The 23,301-nt window shown below is 35.8% G+C and overlaps 2 protein-coding genes across 2 annotated transcripts; one reads left to right on the top strand and one right to left on the bottom strand.

Moving 5' to 3' along the window:
- Nucleotides 1-13,534: 13,534 nt before the first annotated feature.
- Nucleotides 13,535-20,500, top strand: LOC120355186. The gene is made up of 4 exons (XM_039443513.1): nucleotides 13,535-13,866; nucleotides 14,679-15,048; nucleotides 16,836-16,938; nucleotides 20,496-20,500. The coding sequence occupies exons 1-4, from the start codon at nucleotides 13,535-13,537 to the stop codon at nucleotides 20,498-20,500; spliced, it is 810 nt and encodes a 269-aa protein (XP_039299447.1).
- Nucleotides 20,501-20,555: 55 nt separating this feature from the next.
- LOC111063019 lies at nucleotides 20,556-21,395 on the bottom strand. Its single transcript, XM_022350707.2, has one exon. It carries the CDS (start codon nucleotides 21,393-21,395, stop codon nucleotides 20,556-20,558), a length of 840 nt encoding a protein of 279 aa, XP_022206399.2.
- Nucleotides 21,396-23,301: the final 1,906 nt, after the last annotated feature.

Raw genomic sequence — 23,301 nt, 5'->3', positions numbered from 1 at the left:
AAGGGTTCCCAAGAATTTTGTAGAAAGAAAGCCGACTTTCCTTTCTCCGATGAATGGAGAAAGAAGACGGATGCACTTGTAAAAATCTCTGTATGTCCGCCACCAGCAGTACCTGCATTCAGATGAATTCAACATAAAATATAGCATTTATTCAGCATTTATATTAGTTGCGATTCAAAGTTCTATCAAAATTATATAAAAAACCGCGGTTCTCTCAAAAACTGCTCCAACGATTTTGATCAAGCTCATAATATAAATTGACATTGGTAAGATCATCACCTGCCACAAGTGCCATATCTGTGCAGGTGCGTACAGATATAAGCGCCGCGAACATGAACAATTCACTTTTAATCAGCTGACTATATCTGTATTTTCACAGAAACGGAAAGATACAGATATAAAAAGCTTGGCATCAGCTGTTTCGGATAGACACGTTAAGTCGTCGGTCCCGGCTGCCTAAAAAGCAGTCGTTAGGTCATGTCAGAGGCCCTGAAATTGATCAGTTGCGACCTGAAAACTCTGACACCAGACCTGAGCCAGCCAGGTCACTCGACATTATTATTATTATTATTAGCTGATTAAAAGTGAATTGCTCATGTTCGCGGCGCGTATATCTGTACGCACCTTAAGAATTGCAGGTGCTCCGCCTTATCCATGTAAATTTTTATTTTCCATTTCTAATTTTTGAGCGAGCCGAAGGTGAGCGAAGCTTTTATACATATGAAATTGTTATTATTTGTTGGGATACTCCTCCTAGACCGTTCGACCAATGGTCATGAAATTTCGCAGAGATATTAAGTTCGACACGGTGACTGCTACTAGCAAATAATATTCTTTATCCGACTTCAGGACTTCTTATTGATTTTCAATAAATTCAGGAAGGTTATTGTGCTATCTTTATTTGAAAAAGTATGAAACATTTTGTTCAATATCCTTTTCCACTGAAACTTCGAGGTCAACATTTGAAGTCCAAGACTTAAAAACCAGAAAATCCTTTAAGCCACGTTTACACCAAAGTTGTTAACAAAATGCTAATAACTCAATCCTTATAGATTCTATTAGATTGAACGGAACTTGACAAACTCATATGATCATCATGTGTAACTATGATAAATTATGTTCAATCTGATGAAATCTATAAGGATTAAGTTATCAAGATATTGTTAATAACTTTGGTGTAAACGCAGCTTAAGAGCATTTAATTTATTATATGGAATTCTAAATAATAATATTCATGCCAGATTTCTGCAATTTGAAAAATTGCCATGTTCCATGCAATAGAACAAGACTTCTTGGTGAAAAAAATCTTGTGAAAAATTATGCTGCTCAATTGATGATTAAATTATTATTTTTGAGCTCTACCAACTATTTCTTCTTTCAACTGTTTCTTATTTCTTTGTATAAGCATATTTTTCATACCCCTTTTTTTACCCCTTCACTAACTTACCTGAATCTAACTGAAATATTGTTCTCTTCTAATCTTATTAGTTATACTGAATCGTTGTGAATATTTAATTAAGTTCGTTATTATTTTCTTTTGTTTTCCTTTTTAATTGTGAAACTATAATTATTATATAACTACACGGACACGGACACATAAGGACAGGACATAATTCACTCTGATGGACAGTATTACAAGAGGCTGTGGTTTTGAACTGCGCGAGGTCTACTGTTCATTGAACTACTAGTCAGCTGATCAATTTCAAAATAATAATACATCACAATGTGGTAGGTTAAATCCAAATTCATATCACATATGGATTTCAAATCATAGTCCTAAACCGAGGTTTATTGTGATAGTGGTTTATTACAATAAGGCTTTGAGCCAAGTTTGCTCAAACCTCTGTTCACACGACACCAACTTTAACACAAACCTTTATTATAAACTAAACCATATATAAATATTCTATATGAAGTCTTTGAAGTGTTTATAAACTTGAGATGAATAGTAACTCAAGCCTCCTCCTCCTCCTCATCCTACTCCTCCCCACCCTTCTCTTCCTCCTCCTCCTCCTCCTCCTCACCCTACTCTTCCTCCTCCTCCTCACCCAACTCTTCCTCCTCCTCCAACTATTCCCCTCCTCCTCAACTCCTCCTCTCCCTCTTCTACCTTCTCCTTCGCCTCCTCCTCCTCCACCTCCACCTACTCCTCCTCCTCGCCCAACTACTCCTCCTGACACTACTCTTCCTCCTCCTCCTCCTACTCTTCCTCCTCCTCCAACTATTCCTCCTCCTCATCAGCCACTCCACCTCCTCCTCTTCCTCCTCCAGCTTCTCCTACTCCTCCTCCTTCTCCTCCACCTACTCCTCCTCCACCTCCTCACCCTACTCTTTCTCCTCCTCCTCCTCGACCACTCCACCTCCTCCTCTTCCTCCTCCTCCACCTACTCCTCCTTCACCTCCTCATCCTCTCATCCTCCTCCATCTACTCCTCCACCTACTCCTCCTCCTCCTCCTCCTTCACCTCCTCGTCCCACTTCTCCTCCATCTCCTCAATAATAATAATCAAGAATACTGTTTATCAAGTAAAGAGTGAATAACTATATCTATTACATTACTATAGAGTAAATAAGATATCCATTCAAAAATCTTCCTTGATTTTAAATATTTTCGAGAATTGACCTCGCACATTTTTAATTTGAGGGTGCTGAATCCGAATCTGAAATCGCGAATTCTCTATCTTCATTTTGAAGCGATTTAGGTTTTGATGGATAGATGAGACATAATCGTTTCCTAGAAAAATTGACGCAAACCTGGCTGAGATTGATTGAAGAAAGCACAAACCTTCAAACCTCAGAAATTTACAACGATCTCCCGTCTACATGACGCAAACTTAGCGCAAACCTGGCAGGTATATTGTTGTCGTGTAGACCGGGCATAAGAAGCATCACAATGGCAAGAAAATCCGTGTGAGTGAGCCACAAAAGATTTTTTTCTTTTAAATGAATTCAGTCTCATGAATTTTGAGCTTAGGCTGAATTGTGATCGGACTGAATATTATTTGGAGAAATTATTGGAAAGATTTTTTCAGGTTCAAATGGTTTTTGAAACGTATATACAGTCGAACCTCTCTATAACGAACCTCCACTTAACGAAATCCTCTACATAACATAATTTTTACCTGGTTCCATGACATTGTAGAGTTTTGGCTGCTTATTTAACAAATTTCGGACCTCTCAACAACAAAGTTTCCTCTTGACTTCAACATACAATATGTAGTGTGTATAGGAAGCAGACGGTCATTTTCAAGGAATTGTTCAGTTTCAGCAGGAAGGTCAATAGACTAAAAATAATGGCAATTGAGGTAGGAAGAAGATAGGGTGGTAGACAGTAAATAGAGGTTGAAACACACATGTCGGAAATTGAATGAAAGTTACTGGAAATAGAATTCCAAGACCTTGTCATTTGTAGACCAGGTAGGTAAACGACTGGACTTCCCCATTCTTGCTTTTGTCACACATTTTAATCCTTTGAACTGACTATGATGATGATGGCTTTGACGAACCTGTGGAGAAAAATCCGTCAGATCAAGAAGTTCTTGAAGCTTGCAAAATTATCAGGCAATGACTAAAATTCGAAAATAATGTACCAGACAACATGTTCGACTGTTTGAATAGATGTGAGTCGTTTATTGAACATTATGTTTCATTCAAATGCAAAATTCAACTGAAAATTACTCTCTTTTTCAAATAAAACATTAAAAAAAGGAAAGTTGAGTCATTATAGTATTTATACTGTATTTATTGCCAAAATTACCGTAGTTTGTGTTCAACCGCCATTATACATAAGATCGTGGCAGTTTTCTTGACAGAACAACCTCTCAAAAACGAATATTTCTCTGCAGCGAATTTTTTCTCGGGATAATCGACTTCGTTATACAGAGGTTCGACTGTATATGTATTGGAGAATTGGAATATCCAATTTTGTTATGGAATCAATCTTTTCCTAATCTTGAAATAAGACGAGGAATTAATAAAGCGGAATACTCAGCTATAACAGATCAGCTATTTTTGACAAATAAAGAGATAATTATGCTGAGGGAAATAGCTATAAACTAAGTATTTTTTCATTAATTTCAGTAGTCCAATTTGTCAAAAACAAACCTAAACCAATACTAAACTAACAATCTACACAGTTTTTAACCCATTCCATTGAGTATTGAGGTCTGTGGCTGGGGTGTGAAGCTGGCCCGGACGAAAATTTGAAACTTCCAAATTTATTATTTATTTATTTTATTTATTTATTTATTCCTTGAAAAAGCATTACAATAATTCACAATTTAGAAATATAACAACAAAATGAATCAATAGGAAATACAAATAAACATAAGGAACTAAAGAGCAAGCTTGAGCTTGGGGAAGGAGCAGCCGTACTTTGACTACTTACTTATTATTAATTAACATTACAGTATATACATTAACAACTAAAATCAAATCCTTTCAATAAACAAGATAAATCAGTGATGCTATAATAGATCAATATATTTTCATACAATATGTGTTAGATGCAACAAAATTTGTAAATTATAATAAATTATAATAATGACCTGATATTGCCTTGCCCAGTGTATAACATGATATAAGATGTGGTACAAAATGAAATCTATTCAATTGGAATAATTACTATACTAATGTAATCCAGAAATTCTCGGCACTATCCCAGCCATGAGAGCTAACCAGATACTTTTTCAAATGTAGTCCAAAGTTTTTTTGGGCGAGTAAACCTCTCAAATTACTTGGAAGAATATTAAAAAATAATGGAGATAAATATATGAAGCTACGCTGACCAGCAGTAGTCAATAATCTAGGAACAGTAACCAGACCTGACTCCTCCCGTCTTGTAATAGCACAATCCGTTCTATTAATGAAATGAAAAAGTGATAGCTTCTTATAATATAATATGATGTGTTTCAGGTATATCTGTCTAATCGGTAGAACTCCAAAAAAGCCAATCTTGTTGAATACATTCTATTCTTTTTCAGAATAATTTTTAATATTAAATTTTGTATTGTTTTTACTGGTTTTAGAACGTTTGTATATGCACCACCCCAACCCACAATACCATATTGGAGCAATGACTGTGCCAGTGCATAATACACCATCTTCATGACTTTCATAGGCAAAACAGAACGTAATTTCACAAATAAATAAATAAGTTTTCTAGATCGTGTAGTAAGCTGCGACAAATGTACATCCCACTTTAAATGCTGATCAACCATTACTCCAAGATATCTGATAATGCTAACCTTCTCTATTTTATTACAATTAACTGAACACCCTGAATCTACATGACTAAGACAATTTGGAGAATGCAAAACAAGTGACATATTAAATGGCTGATTCTGTATATTCAAGGAAAAAGAGATGTATTATGTTTTGGACAAATTCAGAGTCAGTTTTTTTCTATCAAGCCATTTTTTTACTTCTCCCAGTCCCCTAGCAGCTGAGTCATATGTGCTAGCCCAGTTTTCTTCATGAAAAATTAAAACTGCATCGTCTGCAAATGACAATATTTTCCCATTGATTAAATTAAGGTTACAAAAGTCATTAATATAGATCAGGAAGAGGCAAGGTCCAATCACTGTTCCCTGCGGGATTCCCATTTTAACAGATTTATATTCACTAACAGTGTTATTGACTCTAACACATTGTTGCCTATTCTTTAAATAACTGCAAAACCATCCCAGTGCCACATCCTCAAGACCAAGGCTACGGAGACAATCAAGTAGACGATCATGGCAAACTGTATCAAAGGCTTTTGCAAGATCAAGAATAATAGCTATTTGTCTCCTACCTACATCCAAGTTTAAGATTGTTTCTTGAACAAAAGCAGCAATTGCTTCCTGTGTTCCCATCCCCTCTCTAAAACCAATTGATTTTTTGACAGAATATTATTCACTTCCAAAATTTATGTAGCTGTCTCTTTACACATTTTTCAATTATTTTAGCCAAATTCGAAAGTAAACTTATAGGTCTATAGTTGGTAATTTTCCTTTTGTCTTGTGATTTGAATATTGGTTTTACTACAGTTGTTTTAAAAGAATCTGGAAAAATACCTTGTTCAAAACTTACATTAATAATGTGTTTGAGTGGAGAGGCAACAATACTTTTAACAGATTTTAAAACAGATACAGTAATGCCATCATGACCAGGCCCAGATGCACCTCTAAGACTCTCGATCGCCTCCACAACCTCAGTCTCTGATACATATTGAAAAGTAAAATAATCTTGCGGATTGTGGGGATTGTCTGGTTGCAAATCATCACCAGGCTCACTAGGAATATTTTGTACCAGTTTCTCTCCTATAGAGATGAAAAAATCGTTAAAAGCATTAGCACATATATTGGGATTATCCCTAGCACTATAGACATTACCATCAATTTCAATTTCTTCCAAACACTCCTTCCTTATTTTACAACCAGCTACCTCCCTAACTACATTCCAAGTCCGTTTTACATCATTTCCAGCCTCCTCAATTTTTCTGCTATAATACAATCGTTTAGCTTCTCTAATAAGGACTGTCAATCTATTTCGATAACTTCTAAAATAATTTCTCAGATTTAATTGAATGGTTCCTTTTTACATTGTTAAATAGAGCTTGCTTTCTTCTAATAGAAAATACTAAACCTTGAGTAATCCATGGCTTGATTTTTTTAAACCTCGAACTAGATTTGGCTACATTTATAGTGGATTTTTCAATATAGCTTTGTAGAGTTGCTACAAAGTTATCTGTTGAAACATTAACATCCCTACTAGAAAATACAGACTGCCAGCCCTCAGACTGGATAAGAGACAAAAGCCTATCATAATCGAGCCTGGTGGCAACAAGTGGCAACTGAGCAGCATTGTTAGTCAAGTCTATTTCACAAATTAGGTATTTAGAAATCTAAACAAACTTCAAATTTGTCAAAACAAACCTAAACTGACACTAAACTAACGATCTATACTATTTTCAACTAATTTTATGAAAATTTCCGGGCTAGTGTGAAATTGACCCGGAAAATTTGAAACTTTCAAATTTGGTACAGTATTTAGAAACCTAAACAAATGTCAAATTTGTCAAAACAAACCTAAACTAACGCTAAACTAGCGACTAATAACATTTTCATTGAAAGGGCTGACATCATCCGGCCCAACTTCACAGACGTGAGGATAGCAGAGGATATATGTAATATTTTGATACAATAAACAATCTATAGATTACTCACTCGATTTTCCTCGCTTGAGTGGCTTATCGAGTCTTAAGATCACATCTAGTGATGTGAAATTCCCAGGAATTTAAGATCGAGGAAATATTCCCAGGGAAGTGGTTGCTACTTGCTAAACTAGGTGACAATTCAACAATGATGATAATCTGTGCATTTGAATGAACGAATCCACTAAAAGCTCCCAAACAATCAAGGACTGTGGACACCCCCTCAGTCCACATGGGTGCGCAGCCATGGTATAGACTACAAGAATGTCTATCGAACCACATGTATTCTTATATATTTAATTTTTTTGGAAAATTAACCAAGTCATGAGACAAAGATATCACCGGTTACAGTATCATTGGTCGTGTCGAACAATTCTTGGTGTTATTTAAAAAAATCTTCGTCATTCTATATGAGATTTATATACAATACTCATCCACCCCGCTTGTTCATTGAATTCGAAATTGGATAAGGTACTTTCTGTTAAGGTGTTGAATAAGGGCGGAAGCTCATTGTATTCTGGTTGGGCGTCAGAACGATGAGAAACATCGGTCATATTCAGTCATCACAACTCGGCTAAATCAAAAGACTCCACACCAACAAAAGCCAACTTTTTAAAAGAAAATTCATCACTAATGGACACAAGGGACTTTGTGCATGAAAGTCCAGAATAATAATAAAGTTCAGAGCATTTCCAAAGAAACGAGTTGGTTGATGATTCTCGGCATAAGTAACAATCAGTTCTGAAGTGTCCTTGGAGAATAAAGGAGATGTCGTCGAAATTCATTATAATAGAATCGGCACTAGTCTAGAGTCTAGTCTTCATTTCTTTAACAAAAGTTGAGCGTGCTCATTCTCTTAGTTCGCACGCTTTCAGTGAAGGAATTTCCAAATAGACTTTTGTTTTGCTATCTTGTTTGACAAGGGCGGCCCCAGCATTCTTTTTCTTGAAAGGCGCGATTTTGGATGGAGAACCAGCCCTTTGGCTATTGCCAATTTGGAGTGGGATACTATGAAAAGTATTCTTCGAAAGTGGAGGGGCACTGATGGTAAGGAGGGGCACCAGTTGAAGTTCGACGTTTGTGCTAAGAGCAGTAGTGTCTTCAGGGCAGTTAATTATAGGCTACTCGAAACTCGGATACATCTAATAACATCTCAACACAGAAATCGTTTTGCAATAAGGTAAGATAATATTTGCAGATAATCCAATTTAAATTTAATTGCAAAATATTCGATTTATGTTCCAGAAGCCCCATATCAAAAGAAATTCAATTAACTTTTTCAATCTCATTTTGCATATCAAGAAGTAACTGTTCATTCTACTCATTGATTCCTGTGATATGAAAAATTATAATCTCAATTAATTTCGAACTGATTCTTAACTAGTACTTCTGTGAACAGTGGACCTCGCGCTCTGTGAGTTACTTCGATCTTCCAATAGTATCTTTCCAATGATTTCTTTCCAATAATATAAATATTGCAATTGTAATAAATTATCAGATTGAAAAAGAAAAAGTAGGAAAATTGTTTTCCATCAATACTTAAAATCATGTAGCTTTAATAACAGCTGGTGAATACACAGATTGAGTCAGCTAAGTCACGTCTATTCTTTTAAATTTGCCTTGAGCTGGGTTCTCATACGTCAGTTACAGTGAATAGTGAAGAAATAATTCCGATAAGTTACAATAAATAGTATTATACATTAGTGATTAGTCCAGTCACGAGGTAGTGAAAAAGCTCTTTATCATCATTAAGAGCTTAGTCACAATTTTTCAAAAATGAGTTGAGTTCTCAGAAAAATAAAAATTTGGTCGAATTTTTGTTTTTGATCATCTATATTATCTTCCATTTTTCACTATTATAATGCATGATTCAAAATCTTTATGGAAGTAATTTTGTGCTATACAACCTGAGACCTTGTTCTATCTGAAATAGATTTTCAGGTACACCCGACAACAAAATTGCCTTGCATATTTAACCAGTTGATTTCCTTGAAACAACCCGTTGGTGGTAGTATTACTCGAATGGGCATCTACTGTAGCGCGGAAAAGCGTGCACTGTGCAGATTATAGTCTGTGGAAAATAAGTTGAGACTTGGCTCTCCAATGAGAAAGTTTCTCAGATATAATTGGAATTATTTTCTCAATCCTCATCGCTATCATTGACATTGAAACTCCTGAGAGGCCAAAATACGTTCTTCCGACTACTTTTGACAGTATTGTAAAAATAATTTAAATTATTTCTGATAAAGTTTCTTGCAGCCACCCACTTATCTTTTGAAACCAAAAAAATTCTAGCATGTCGAAAATTTTATGTTTTTTGCACGAAATATCTCGACATTGACAAACATAATCATTAATTGAAACATAACCACATATATAGGATAAAAATGATCCAGTCACCAATAGAAAGGAGACATTCTCCCCGTTGTTTGGATATAGAATTCTTACGCATTACGATGCCCCATGATTCTGAGAGAAGTGATAGCCTATTCAAAAGAGAAACATATTTTCGCGATGTTTCCAATTTTATCGAAAAATTTGAATTTCTGATCCTGCAACGTTTTCAGCATCACTGGGATATCGGGAATGATATTCTCATCCAATTCTGACGTTCAATTGAAAATTTGAGAAAGTTGCAATTTTACACGATTTGGTAACACTGTAATTTCTTCGAATGAAGAGCAAGGGCTCATTTTACACAGACTATAACTGGAAAATTAATATACATAGTTTTGAAGGTCTTGAATTGAGACCTTTATTCTTTTCTATTCCTTTTATATGAAACTAGCCGTCAGGCTCGCTTCGCTCGCCGTATCCGTCAAGCCAGGGGGCTCCGCCCCCTGGACCCCCGACTGGATCGTCCAAGGATGAGATCAGCAGGCTCGCTTCGCTCGCCTGCATTTTTCATTTGAGCATTTTTATCATATGTTAGGACAATCCAGTCGGGGGTCCAGACTAAACGTCTGGCTAAACGGATACGGCGAGCGAAGCGAGCCTGACGGCTAGAAATATAATATTCCCAGGATTGAAGTAGCAGTGCCCAATCAATTTTTCCGCGATAAATGCATTTAAATCTTCAACTTGGTTCCAACCTAACAAAGTCAACTCAACTTAATGCCAACCTGACAAAATTATTAATTTAGTTTCCAGTTAGTTTTGTCAGTATCTAGATTATAGTTCTATAGTAACATATGATATGGAAATTTCAATTATAATTAAGAGATTGGGAGAAGAAGAATATACATGCTAAAAGACGAACTTTAAACCCTTAAAAACAACCCTTGGAATTAAAATATTGCCAAAAGATTTCTTAGTGCGCCTCTAAAGGGCCAACTGAACATACCTACCAAATTTGAACGTTTTTGGTCCGGTAGATTTTTAGTTATGCGAGTGAGTGAGTGAGTGAGTGAGTCAGTCAGTGAGTGAGTGCCATTTCGCTTTTATATATATAGATATTGTTAGTGAAAAACGGAGGCGTAAAATTTGATTTGACAAAATATAAAATTATTAGCTCAAATAGTATGAGCTCTGCAGTTAACATTCTGTCTCTATACACTACCAGTGTATTATCCGCAGCTGTATAGATGTAGAATGCATATTTCTAAATGTTACTTTATTCATTAAGTGTAATAATTCAACTAAAAAAAATTATACCTTTCCATCAATAATAGAAATAAATGTAAACCGTAATTCTATATTGCAAAAAAGATGTATTCAAACAATTCATATTTGACGAAAATTACAGGAATGGCTGAAATTGATGAGCGCGCAGCGGCAGCGGCTGTGCAGGAACAGGAACAGCCAGCCAGGGCAGTGGCTGCGCAGGAACAGGAACAGCCAGCCAGGGCAGCGGTTGCGAAGGAACAGGAACAGCCAGCCAGAGAGTCTGTAAAGCTGCCTGGAGAACGGGCAGGCACCTTTGTATATGGTGATGGCCACGGCTTTTATTATCACTCTGAAGGAGCGCGTTATAACAAAAGGTAGAACAGTTTTTTATTTTATATATTTGAAAGACATTATTACTTATTTATTTATTAGAATCCACAATTCATAATTGGTACATGCAAAGAAGAATGTATACGGACCAGACGCCAAGTATATGTTCTGTTTTCGATTGTTTTGTTTACTACTAATCTTGTGCTAAAACTTTCCACCCTAAATGACTAATTGATTGGCACTGATTTTTGAATGTTTCATGCCCAACTCAATTAAACTCCAGGTGAATGCTTTCAGAACAATTTGTGTTGCTGATAATGTCACTGGGATGAACAACCACATATTCCAGATGGAATAAATCCTTGATCTATTTAGCGAGAGCTGCTTATTTATTCATTTTTCCAACTTGCACCGTCCTTAAATTGCGGTCAAGAGGTACTGCCACATGAATCAAGTAGGCCTTGTTCATCTGTTTATCCAAAACCATTATAATATCTTGTCTGTAAGGAAGAACGAAACGGCGCGCATGCAAAAGTTCTGTCAATCTGTCAGAAGGGTAAATTATTGCATTTTACTACTTCTACTACTACTATTATAATTATCATTATTATTACGTAGTTTTAGTAGTAGCAGTAACAGCTTATGACTGAAATAAATATAATACCTGTCACATCAAAAAGGACGGAGGAATGAGTCAATTTCATCGGCAAACAAGTTCGACCTGTATAATGGCTCAGAGAATATGATGTGTTGGAAATATTAAGTTGATTGTTGAAAGCAATCGAAAGTTATTCATTTTATTTATTTATTTGCGGATACTATCATAAATCATATGAATATGATTGGAAAGGAACAACAGGTTCGGCCCAAAACTATTCCATTCCCAATTTTTGATAGTGAAATGTTCAAAAAATAGGTTACGATTCTACTGTGCGAAGTTCAAGTTCAATTTTCATCCAAAAATATAAATACTGGAAATTTTGAATTTAGAATAATTAAGACACCTAATTATAGTTAAATATTACAATTCACTACCACTGCGCATTGAATCAATTAAGTTTTAAATTATAAAATTTTGAAGCCAAAAATACGCGGGGGGCGAGTGGGCTGTCCTATCCTCCTCTCCAGCGTTGAACCTATGATGAAGAGTGGGTAGGGGGTGGAGAAGATGTGGTCATCGCGCCAACTATTTGATCTCAAACTTTTATAGATTACTGCCTTTGTTAGGTGCTCTTTGAATGAAAGTGTCCTATCAAGTATCACGCCCAAATATTTTGGAGCCTTATTGTGTTTAAGGCTTCTATTCTCGAATTGAATTCTTAGCTCTCTGTTAGCTTCTCTATTGTTCAGGTGGAAGCATGCAACTTCTGTTTTACTGGCATTTGGTTGGAGACGCCATCTTCGAAAGTACCTACCCATCTCTCTCAAGTCATCTGTAAGAATTTCCTCTGACTCTTCAAATGATTTACACTGTGTCGATAATACCCAGTCATCAGCATAGCCATGTTTTCTAGTCAAGGTTTCTGGCATGTCAGCAATATACAGACTGAACAAGAGAGGGGCAAGAACTGAGCCCTGAGGCAGACCATTCTTAAGTTTCCTTTGTGAGCTTATATCAGATCCAATGATGACTTTGAAAGTTCTATCACTCAGCATATTATTCACAAGACGAGCTGTTATTTTACACTTGATCACTTTTAGGAGCTTATAGATCATACCTTCTCTCCAAACAGTGTCATAAGCTGCTGATAGATCGATAAAGGCAGCAGATGTTTTCAATTTCTTCTGGAAACCAGCTTCAATGCATGTTGTAAGTGATAGAACTTGATCAACACAGCTCCTGTTTGGTCTGAACCCAGCCTGCTCAACAGGTATGATTTCACATATTTTCTGGCATACTCTATTATAGATTAGCCTCTCCAGTAGTTTATACACCACCGACAGTAATGCAATTGGTCTATAGTTTTTTGCTGAGTTTGCTGGTTTTCCTGGTTTCAAAATTGCTATAATCTTTGACTGCCTCAGCTCTTTGGGTACATTGCCAGTTTGCATAACATCAGTGAAGAATTTAGCCAGCCATATCTTTGCATATTTTCCACATTTAACTAGAAATTCTGGGTTTACACTATCAAATCCTGGTGCTTTTCCAGAAGCTACATGCTTGAGAGCTGATGCGATTAGTCACTAACAAAATGTAGAGCACCTAACAAAGACAGCAGAAAAACTAAAAACCCGAAACAATATTATGCAAAAACTTTGTGGAACATCATGGGGAGCTTCAGCATCTACATTACGCTCTACAGCCCTAAGCCTTGTCTTTTCAGCTGCTGAGTACTGTGCTCCAGTCTGGATGAATAGCTCTCATGTTCATAGGGTTGATGTTCAGCTAAATAACTCAATGAGAATGATAGGTGGTGTTCTAAAATCTACCCCTGTGGAATGGCTCCCGGTGTTGAGTCACATCCCACCCCCAAATCTTCGACGCATGAATGCCCTTACTAGAGAGTACAAGAAGATACAGGAAAATCGAAGCCTGCCAATACATGAGGATATACAAGATGCCAATCAGAGACGTCTGCAATCTCGTAAGCCACCGGTTAGGACGGCAATTACAGCCTTAGATTCAGGTTTCCGTATAACTGAGGCCTGGCAACAAGCGTGGTCAGCAAAGCAGAACATTGACATCCCATTTGTAACCAAAAGGCCACCAGGCTTCGATTTGCCTCGAAAAACATGGTCGGCATTGAATAGGGTACGAACTCATCATGGTAGATGTGCCTATCTGATGCATAAGTGGGGGAAGGCTGACTCCCCTTTCTGTGAGTGTGGAGCAGTCCAGACTGTGAGACACATAGTGGAGGAATGTCCCAGATCAGCATACACAGGTGCACATGAAGATTTCCTGGTGGCTAAACCAGCATCAATAGCCTACTTAAATACCCTGGAAGCATGCCTCTAATTTCCAGGTCAAAAGTGACTAAGATATTTTCATTCGATTTATATATGAATTTTCTATTGTTTTCTTTTTTTTTCGAATTTTGTGATCATAAATGTGTTGTGTATACTGCCATACGCTAAATAAATAAATAGATTACTGCTCCTAGCAATAAGCTCATGCTATGGAATTTCCAATCGTTTACATATCCAAATCTTTTTCGTTGTTCCAATCTTGAATTCACATAATATTAATAACATGACTATTTCATCATGAATATTACAATAGGACAACTAGCTCGCCAGTGGGATACCAAGTCTTTGAATGAGTCACGGGGCCCTATAGTTCTTATTGCGTTCATTATAATATGTATTCTGTAATGAGTAACCAGGGATGAGATGCGCAACATTCCAGCGACCGGCCGGTGTCTCTCACTCAGTTGGTCGTCAGCCCGGCTACAGCTGGCACCACTGCAATGGTGTCCCGGCTTGCTTTAAATAAGGACACCACCGTTGTCTAACTGGCGACCAAGCCTTTTACCGTATTCTGATAATAAAATTTTATCATTTAAATTATGAATATCAATATATAATCAACTTGAATATTTTTTAAGGAATCCACAAGCTGCTATAGCTGTTTCACCGATAAATGCAAAGAAGGCCATGAAACGCGCGAGGGGTCTGGCGGAGCCGGCTATCCCTCGTACACTTGAACAGATGAGGGAGGAAATTATGCTTCCCGGTCGTGAGGGTTTGAAAACAACAAAGGGAGGGGAGGAAAATTTCCTAATTGATCTGGCCATCAAGGGGGATGCAGGTGAAACGCTGGCCGATGGTTTTGCAAGTCGCAGGACCGTCGAGTTCTTAAGACGGCATCCCGGGGAGGCATCCCACGTAATGATGGATGCCACGTTTAAAATAATCCCTAGGCGTCCATTGGGGGTCCATCAACTTTTTTCTGTACATGCGATTTACATAGACATTGTAAGTATTTTGATTATTTATAAAATTTCTTCTCGCATGTTTTTATACTATCTCCAAATTCGTACAGAATCCGAAACTTATCTATTGTAATCAATCAAATTCGCAGATCATTCCACTATTTTCTGCAAGTATAAAGGTCTACATTTTGAAGGTCCCTATATCTCATAGAATTCAAAGGCCTGTTGGGTACTTTTGTCAATGTTTTTCATTACTCAAGTCTTCAGAATAATTAGTATTATTTCGAATTATATCCAAAGAATCAATCATGCTTTGTTCACCTAGGAAATTTGAAATAAATATAAATATAAATCTGAGTACCCTTTTTGAAGTTACAGTATTATTTGTTATTAGTGACTGAGTAATTTTAAAATATAAATCTGAATACCCTTTTTGAAGTTATTATTTATTATTAGTGACTGAGTAATTTTAAAATATAAATCTGAATACCCTTTTTGAAGTTATTATTTATTATTAGTGACTGAGTAATTTTAAAATATAAATCTGAATACCCTTTTTGAAGTTATTATTTATTATTAGTGACTGAGTAATTTTAAAATATAATTTTGAATACCCTTCTTGAAGTTTTTATCTATTATTAGTGACTGAATAATTTTAAAAAGGGTGCTCGGATTTATATTCAAAAGTCTGTATATATTACATGACACCCTTCTCATTTGGAAAAATGAGTTTCGACGATTCATATGAGGGCCAAAAATGTTGAAGTGACAGAATAAATTTTGAATAGTTATTTTTCATTTCAAATGGGACCCCCGATGAATCCTAATGTTATAATTATTCTTGTGAAAGAAATATTTAGCTGTATCCATAATTTTTACCAAATCTGCACTAGTGACACCCTGGGTTGGAGAACTCGCTCATGAACTGTTGTATTGTAATATTTGAAACCTGCAACTTTTAATTATACAGAGTTAATAAAAATTATGAAAACAGCTAAATATTTCTTTCACAAGTACAAATTGACAGGAGGTTTCATTTGGGAATTCTATTTGGACTAAAATTACACTGTCGCTTCAACATCTTTGTCCCTCATATGAATCGAAATTAATTTTTGAATGAGGAGTTGGTCATGTGATACATGATTTCAATACCGGTACAGAGTTCCAAGAGAAAACCGCACATTGATATCTCAACCCGTATCAATTTTTTGATGTAAAATGTGTAAACTATGTTGTAGTAGTATGTATTAACCAGCTTAAATCATGTGTCAGCGCATGAAGATCTGTCTGAGTGATAGCTTCCAAATAGCCACAGCTGATGTTATAAATGTATCTGTATGGAATAACTGCTGTAATTGCATGCAATGAATTCTTTAGCTGACTAAATGTTAAATCAAAACAATTTTTTTCTCATGCACTTTCAATGTTATCAGTTATATCCTGAAAAAAGAGAAAGGAGTGGGTCAATTTCGTTGTTCAACGAACAAAAACTAAAAAATAGATTCAAAGAATACGTGTTCAAAATTTGAAGCTGATCGATCAATTCTTTCTAAAGTTATTGTAGAGCATACAAACAGAAGCACTACGACTTTGGCCTTCAGTATTCAGTAAGTCAAAAGTAAGAGCTCACTAACGCTCGTTCAATAATTTGAAAATTGCTGGTTCCAAATATAACAATACAACAGTTCATGAGCGAGTTCTCTAACCCAGGGGTCACTATTTATACGCATGACAGAAGTAATGACTAGATATTGAAAATGTTTGTGAATAATTTATTCGATCCAAGTTATAATGTGAATGAATGCGGGTAATCATTTAATGATTTTTCAGGCTTTCCTGTTGGCGATTTTTCTGATGACGAGGAAAACAGAAGATAGTTACAGAAGGGTGTTAACGTTTGTGAGAGAGCAGCTAGCCTATCACCTGGCCTGTGGTGAGAATCAACACGGACTTTTTTTTCACACTTCAAATCAAACAAATTCAAATTCTTTATTCAAAAAAAATAATTATACAATCAAATGCATTCCAAAAATCAAATACAATATTGTTTCCTAATTTCTAATATGTGTTCCCTATAGGCTACCCTGTGTGGGGACACTTGAATATATATAATAAAATATTTATATACAAATTTAAATATTATATCATGAAGAACATAATAATTGAATATGGTATTATATTGAAATAAATCAATATGTCAATATTTATAATCATTCTAGCACACATTCATACGCACACACATTCACATATGCGCACACATTCATACGCACACACATTCACACAAACACACACACACACACACACACATACACACACACACACACACACACACACACACACACACACTTACATACACTTACACAAAACTTAAAACTATGTACGGAGTGGTTGCTGTTTTTTTTTCATATTTAGTTCAATTTTATTCATAGTTAACATTTCGTTTTTTTTCAAAGTGCTGATGTAATTAGCCCATAAATGAATGCGTTTTGAAGAAAGAGACAGTGATTGAAATTTGATACTGTCTTACTGCATACCGGACGGGATTTGTGAGTTCAATGATCTTTGATTGTTGCAGTGTTCATGTCGTGTAATGTGAAAATTATACTAAATTTAGACCTATATTAATTTAGTAAAAAAATCATTCGGGTTGTCTAGTTGTAAAATGAATTTCTTGATTTCTTTTCTAAATAACTGACGTGACGTTATTTTCCTTGTTGTTACTGGAAGTGAATTGAATATTTTTATAGCTATGTATTTGAAGTGTCGTCTGGAATGTTCTAATCTTGGTTTTGGGAGGTTAATGTCCTGTGAATTCCTGAGGTTTATTCTTTCTCTCATCTGTTGAATATCGAAATTATTTTCAGCTAAATCCAGCAATGCTTTGAATAGAAAAGAATGTCTCACTGATAATATTGATAGTTCTCTGAAGAGCATCATTGAACTATATTGTTTAGGTTTATTACAAATTATTTTTAATATATGTTTCTGACCAGTAATCACAGGTTTAATATGAACATTGTATGCACTCCCATAGCATATTATTCCATAATTTATTCTAGAACCAATAATTGCATGGTATAATTGTAACAATACTTCTTTTGGACATAACTGTCTGAGGTAATAGAACTTCCTTATGTATACAAATAACTCATTTTTTATCTTCTGTACATGATCTGACCAAGTGAGCCTACTATCCAATATGAGGCCCAGATATTTAACTGTACGTGCTTGTTTTATAGTTTCACAGTTACACAATATATTATTCACCTGTTGCGCACAATCTAATTTATGGAAGTAAATACTAGTTAACTCCTGATCCGTGTTTTGAAGATTAAATTGTATTATATTAGATTTGTCTGTGTTGATAGTTAATTTATTTACGCAAAACCACCACCTAAGGTGCTTAAGATCCATTTCTAATTTATTTTTAAGTTCTTGATTTGTTTTGGCCGAATAAAATATAACTGTATCGTCTGCAAAAGATGTAATATTTCCCTGTAAGTCACCATCCGTCAAATCGTTAATAAAGACCAGGAATAAAGTACTTGATAACACTGATCCTTGAGGAATACCTATGGTAATGTCCCCGGGTTCACTCAACGTATCGTTAATTCTGACCCTTTGACTCCTATTAGATAGGTAGCATCTTAACCAATCATTGGCAATTCCTCTTACTCCTGATAAATCAAGTTTTTTTAGAAGCATGTTTTTATCAATTGCATCATATGCTTTAGATATATCAAGAAACAGAGCTGCACACTTATTATTAACACTAAAACTGTCATTTATTTTTGAAATGAGATTTTTAATTGCCGCTTCTGTACTTCTTCCTTCACGGAAACCATATTGGTTATCACTAAAAAAGTTATTATTTTTATAAAAGTTTTCAAGTCTAATCTTGAATATTTTTTCTAAAATCTTGGAAAAAACCGGTAAAAGTGAAATTGGGCGGAACTGATCTATGTTTTTACAATTTGGCTTTTTAGGAATAGGTATAACTACGCTGTGTTTGAACATGCTTGGGAATTTTCCTTTGGCAATACTCAGGTTAATTAGATCGGTTAATTTGTTCAAATAATTCATGTAAGTTTTTTAATCATGCTTGTGCTTATCCCATCTACACCTGGCGAAGATTTATTTTTCAATTTTCTTATTGTACTTGCTACTTCCTCCGGATTTGTAGGGTGGAGAAAAATTGAATTTGTTGGAGAATTGTATGGAAACCTTATTTTTGATATTCTAGCAGACTCTTCCCTGGTTTGCAATGTGGTTTGTTCTAATTCATCATTCATTTTATTCACAACATTTAGAAAATAAGAATTAAACGAATTAGAAATTTTATTACTATCATGTATGCTATTTCCCTGCTCATCAACAATCAGTTTTAGTGGTTCTTTATTTTTTTCAATCCTATTAACGCGTCAATTGTTTCCACGTCTTTCTAATGTTTCCCTGGCTTTCTCTAAACAGTTTTGAATAATAATATTGTTTTCTTTCTCTCAGTTCATTACGTAAGTTATTTTTGAATGTATTGTATATTTGTTTTAAGTCGTCATTATTAGGTTGTTTGATAACATTTTTGTATAACTCATTTCTTAAGTTTATTTGCTTGATCAGATAACTATTTATACATGGCGACCTATATTTCTGTGTCAAGTTATTTTTTAAAAGAAGATTTTCTTGTGAATCTTTGATAGCGCTTTTTAAAATGTCAATGAAATTTTCCCATCCCTCGCATCAACTGATACTGCTGGTATTTCTCTATCCCAATCCATCGATGATAAAATATTATTCAACTTCCGGTAATTGATTAGGCATATTTTTTTATAATTTGTATCTGCTTCTTCGTTGGATCTCTTCAATCCTTCAACTTTAAGTATGATTGTACTGTGATCAGTTATATCTAAATGTAGTATTTCTGGAATTAGATTAATTTTATTCAGTTTTGTTCTATTTTTGCCGGATTTTAAGTAAAGATGATGATCTATTAAAGAGTTGGAAAATCGGGACCTATGAGTGTAATCAGTATTGAGTGATTCAAATCCAAAACTATTCATTAGATATTTGTAATCGTCAATAATTCTGGTGTTCTGAAAAAGATCTATATTTATATCTCCCGTGAAAAAGAAAGGGACCTCATTGTTTTCGTTAATATTAAATATTTCTTCTAAGTACAAGGTTAATTCGTTAAGAAATATTTTGGGTGAGTTTGATTGCAACCTGTAAGCAGCCAACAACTGAAATTCAAAATTATTATATGAACAAGATATATGTACACAGTCCGCTGAAATAAAAACTATTGTCTTTGTTTTGAACGTTATCTCACTGCTTATATAAATCAAAGTTCCTCCTGCTCTGTAGTTATGATTGAAATTACCATGTACGGAATAGCCCTCTATATGATATAAGTCTATTTCATTCTCTAGTATCCATATTTCTGTCAAGACTATTATTAGCGGGTTGTTTTCTAATTTCCTCATTTGCACTAAGAATAAATCGAAATTACTTCGCAGACTGCGTATATTTTGATGAATAATTAGTGTTTCTCTGTTACTTATCTCTGATGACATTTTTATTTACGATACTGACACTGTTATTTTCTTGGTTACCTGGCTGCTTTGATGCACTTATCACGCTCAACTTTTTCACTTGTTCCCTGTTCTTGAGTTCAATAACTGGTGTTCCGTCTTCTTTCCTAGGTAGAATCTTCCCTTCCTTGATCCATAGGTATTTGATGTTGCCTCTTTTGAAGATCTCTCTCGCCATGGTGAAAATCCTTCTTCGCGTAGGTGCTAGACTTTCATTCACATAGACTGGATGGTCCGTTGTTTCTCCCATCTGCTTTGTAGAAAACTGCCTCGTAACTTTCCTTTTATTCAATATTACTTGTTTGTCTGTTCTACGAACGAACTTGACAACGATTGGTGGAGGTAGGTTTTCATTTCGTTGTTTAAGTCTGTGACAAATGTCGATTGCATCTGCTTTTATTTTGTGTCCTAATGCTTCGCTCATTCTACAAATGATTTCTGTTACATCTTCATCCTGTTTTTTGGGTATACCATTTATTTCCAGCATGTTCGATCTTGAGTATTGTTCCATATCCTCGACGCGTTCCTTCAGTTCTGCATTTTCTTTCCTGAGGCTAGCTACTTCTGTTGAAAGCTTATCGATGTTGATGAGGCATGTGCTAATTTGCTTGTTTTGTTCATCAAACTTCTTATTTATGTCGTTAATCGCCTGATGACATGATTCAATTGATTTCCCAAGCTCCAACTCCATTTTCTTAATATTCTCCTTCATCGACGTCTGATTTCCTGCAATTACCTCAAGAACTCCTGCGAGTTCTTGGAGAGTCACGTCCTTGTTTCCTGTTGTCGATTCACTCACCATACTTTTCCGACGTGTAGAGGAACAGCTGCTACATCTCCAAATTTGTTTGTTTCTCTTTTATGTAGTCCGCATCGTCCTTGGTCATTTTCACACATCCTATATGAAAATTCGCTTCACAGTCGACACATGAAATCAGCTCACCTGAATTCCGAACGGATTTAGAGCAAATAAAACAAGACATTTTTAAATCTTCAAATAAAATATTCACTACAGCACAGTTCACTAGCACGAAATATTTTGTTACGGAACGTTCAAACTTTGCACAGCTGACTCAGCAACCACTCCGATACGACCGCTCTCGTCGAGCTCTCAATCATTACTTTGAAGTAGGACTGATTAATGCCAGCAAACGTATCTTTCCAGGCGCCCAACACCAAGGCTGCTGGTTTCATTTCACTCAGGTAAGCTGTTAGCCCAGTGAATGAATGTTTTCTCGGTCTGAAAATTACACGAAAGCTGAATTTTTTCCATCAATAGGACCTTCCCAAGAGGTCATTTTCCCAAAAGTCCCGAGAAATCCCCCTCAGGTCTCCCCCCTAGCAACCTATTATGTTGAAAATAAGGGTAAGCATTCTGTTCCATGTCGTCTCCTCCAATCCCTCTACCAAACACCTTTTCCAGCAACCACCCACTCTCATTTATAAGCAACCTCCCAACCTCAAGAAAATTCTCAGTAAAAACAAATCACTCACCTCTGATGAAATCCCAAATCCACCTGGTACCCTACCTTGCAATCGCCCCGGCAGTAAAAGCTGTCCTATCACTGATTCTTCCATCTCCTTTACCAGTCCTATCACCAACTACACCCACCAAATCCATCAATCCAGTTATTGCATCTCCAAAAATTGCATCTACCTCCTTTCCTGCAACTTCTGTCCTGCCTTCTACATAGGTGAAACCACCACTGCCCTAAACCTCCAGATTAACAATCACAGGGCTTCCTTTAAAAATAGTACTTCCCTACCCATCCTTACCCATGGCTCTGAGCACAACATCAACTTTGACCAATGCTTCAAAGTCAAAGTCCTTAAGACCCTCCCTCCCACAGCCCCCTCCATAGATGTCAAGACGAAAGAATTGGCTTTTATCTGGGTGCTTGGAGCTGCTTCCAGTCCTGGTCTCAACAGGCAGCAATAGTACCAAAGCTAGCAACTGTTTAATTAAATTGACATAAATTTCATCATATCATAATACATTTCACAGCTATCAAATATATATTAAATGTTCAATAAAAATGAAAAATAAATTTCATTCAAGTTCAATTCTAAAATTCCTTTCTCCAATTTTAGTCTAATTCTTTTTTATTTCTAATTTTAAATCTCCTCTTTTCTATCAATTCATAAGCTACACCTTTCCTTATTCATAACTCACTCAAATCTTAAATATCCCGTTTGTAACCGCCCCTAAATACCCCATAATGTCCCCTGAATCAGTACCCTTTTTCTCTCCATCCGTCTGCACCGCGTAATCTGTGGTATCTGCTGCTACAATTGACTCTCCATGCGTACTCTGTGGTCGACCGTTGGATTCAAAACTGCAGTCTGCTCGGTTGAGGAAGGAGACTCAGTCTCCGAAAATTTCCCATTTCTAATGTAAGTTTTTAAGTGTTTTCAATCTAATTATATCTTGTGTCTCCTGTTTTAATTTATATATATATATATATATATATAAAACAGGATACACACGACACGGATAGATTAAAAACTTTATAAAAACTTAGATTAAAATTTTCGGGGGCTGGGCCCCCTTTGTCAATCAAACAGGAAGTGAAGTGGTGCAGATTTGAACATTCCAACGGTTGACTATAGAGACGTGGTAGAGATGTTGTGTAGAGCACGTCTGTGCTCTATGGTCTACACAACATCTCTACTGCGTCTCTATCTTGGAATGTTCAAATCTGCACCAC

Source organism: Nilaparvata lugens, chromosome Y (assembly GCF_014356525.2).
Source record: "Nilaparvata lugens isolate BPH chromosome Y, ASM1435652v1, whole genome shotgun sequence".
NCBI lineage: Eukaryota > Metazoa > Arthropoda > Insecta > Hemiptera > Delphacidae > Nilaparvata > Nilaparvata lugens.
This window is presented reverse-complemented; position numbering and strand designations above follow the sequence as displayed.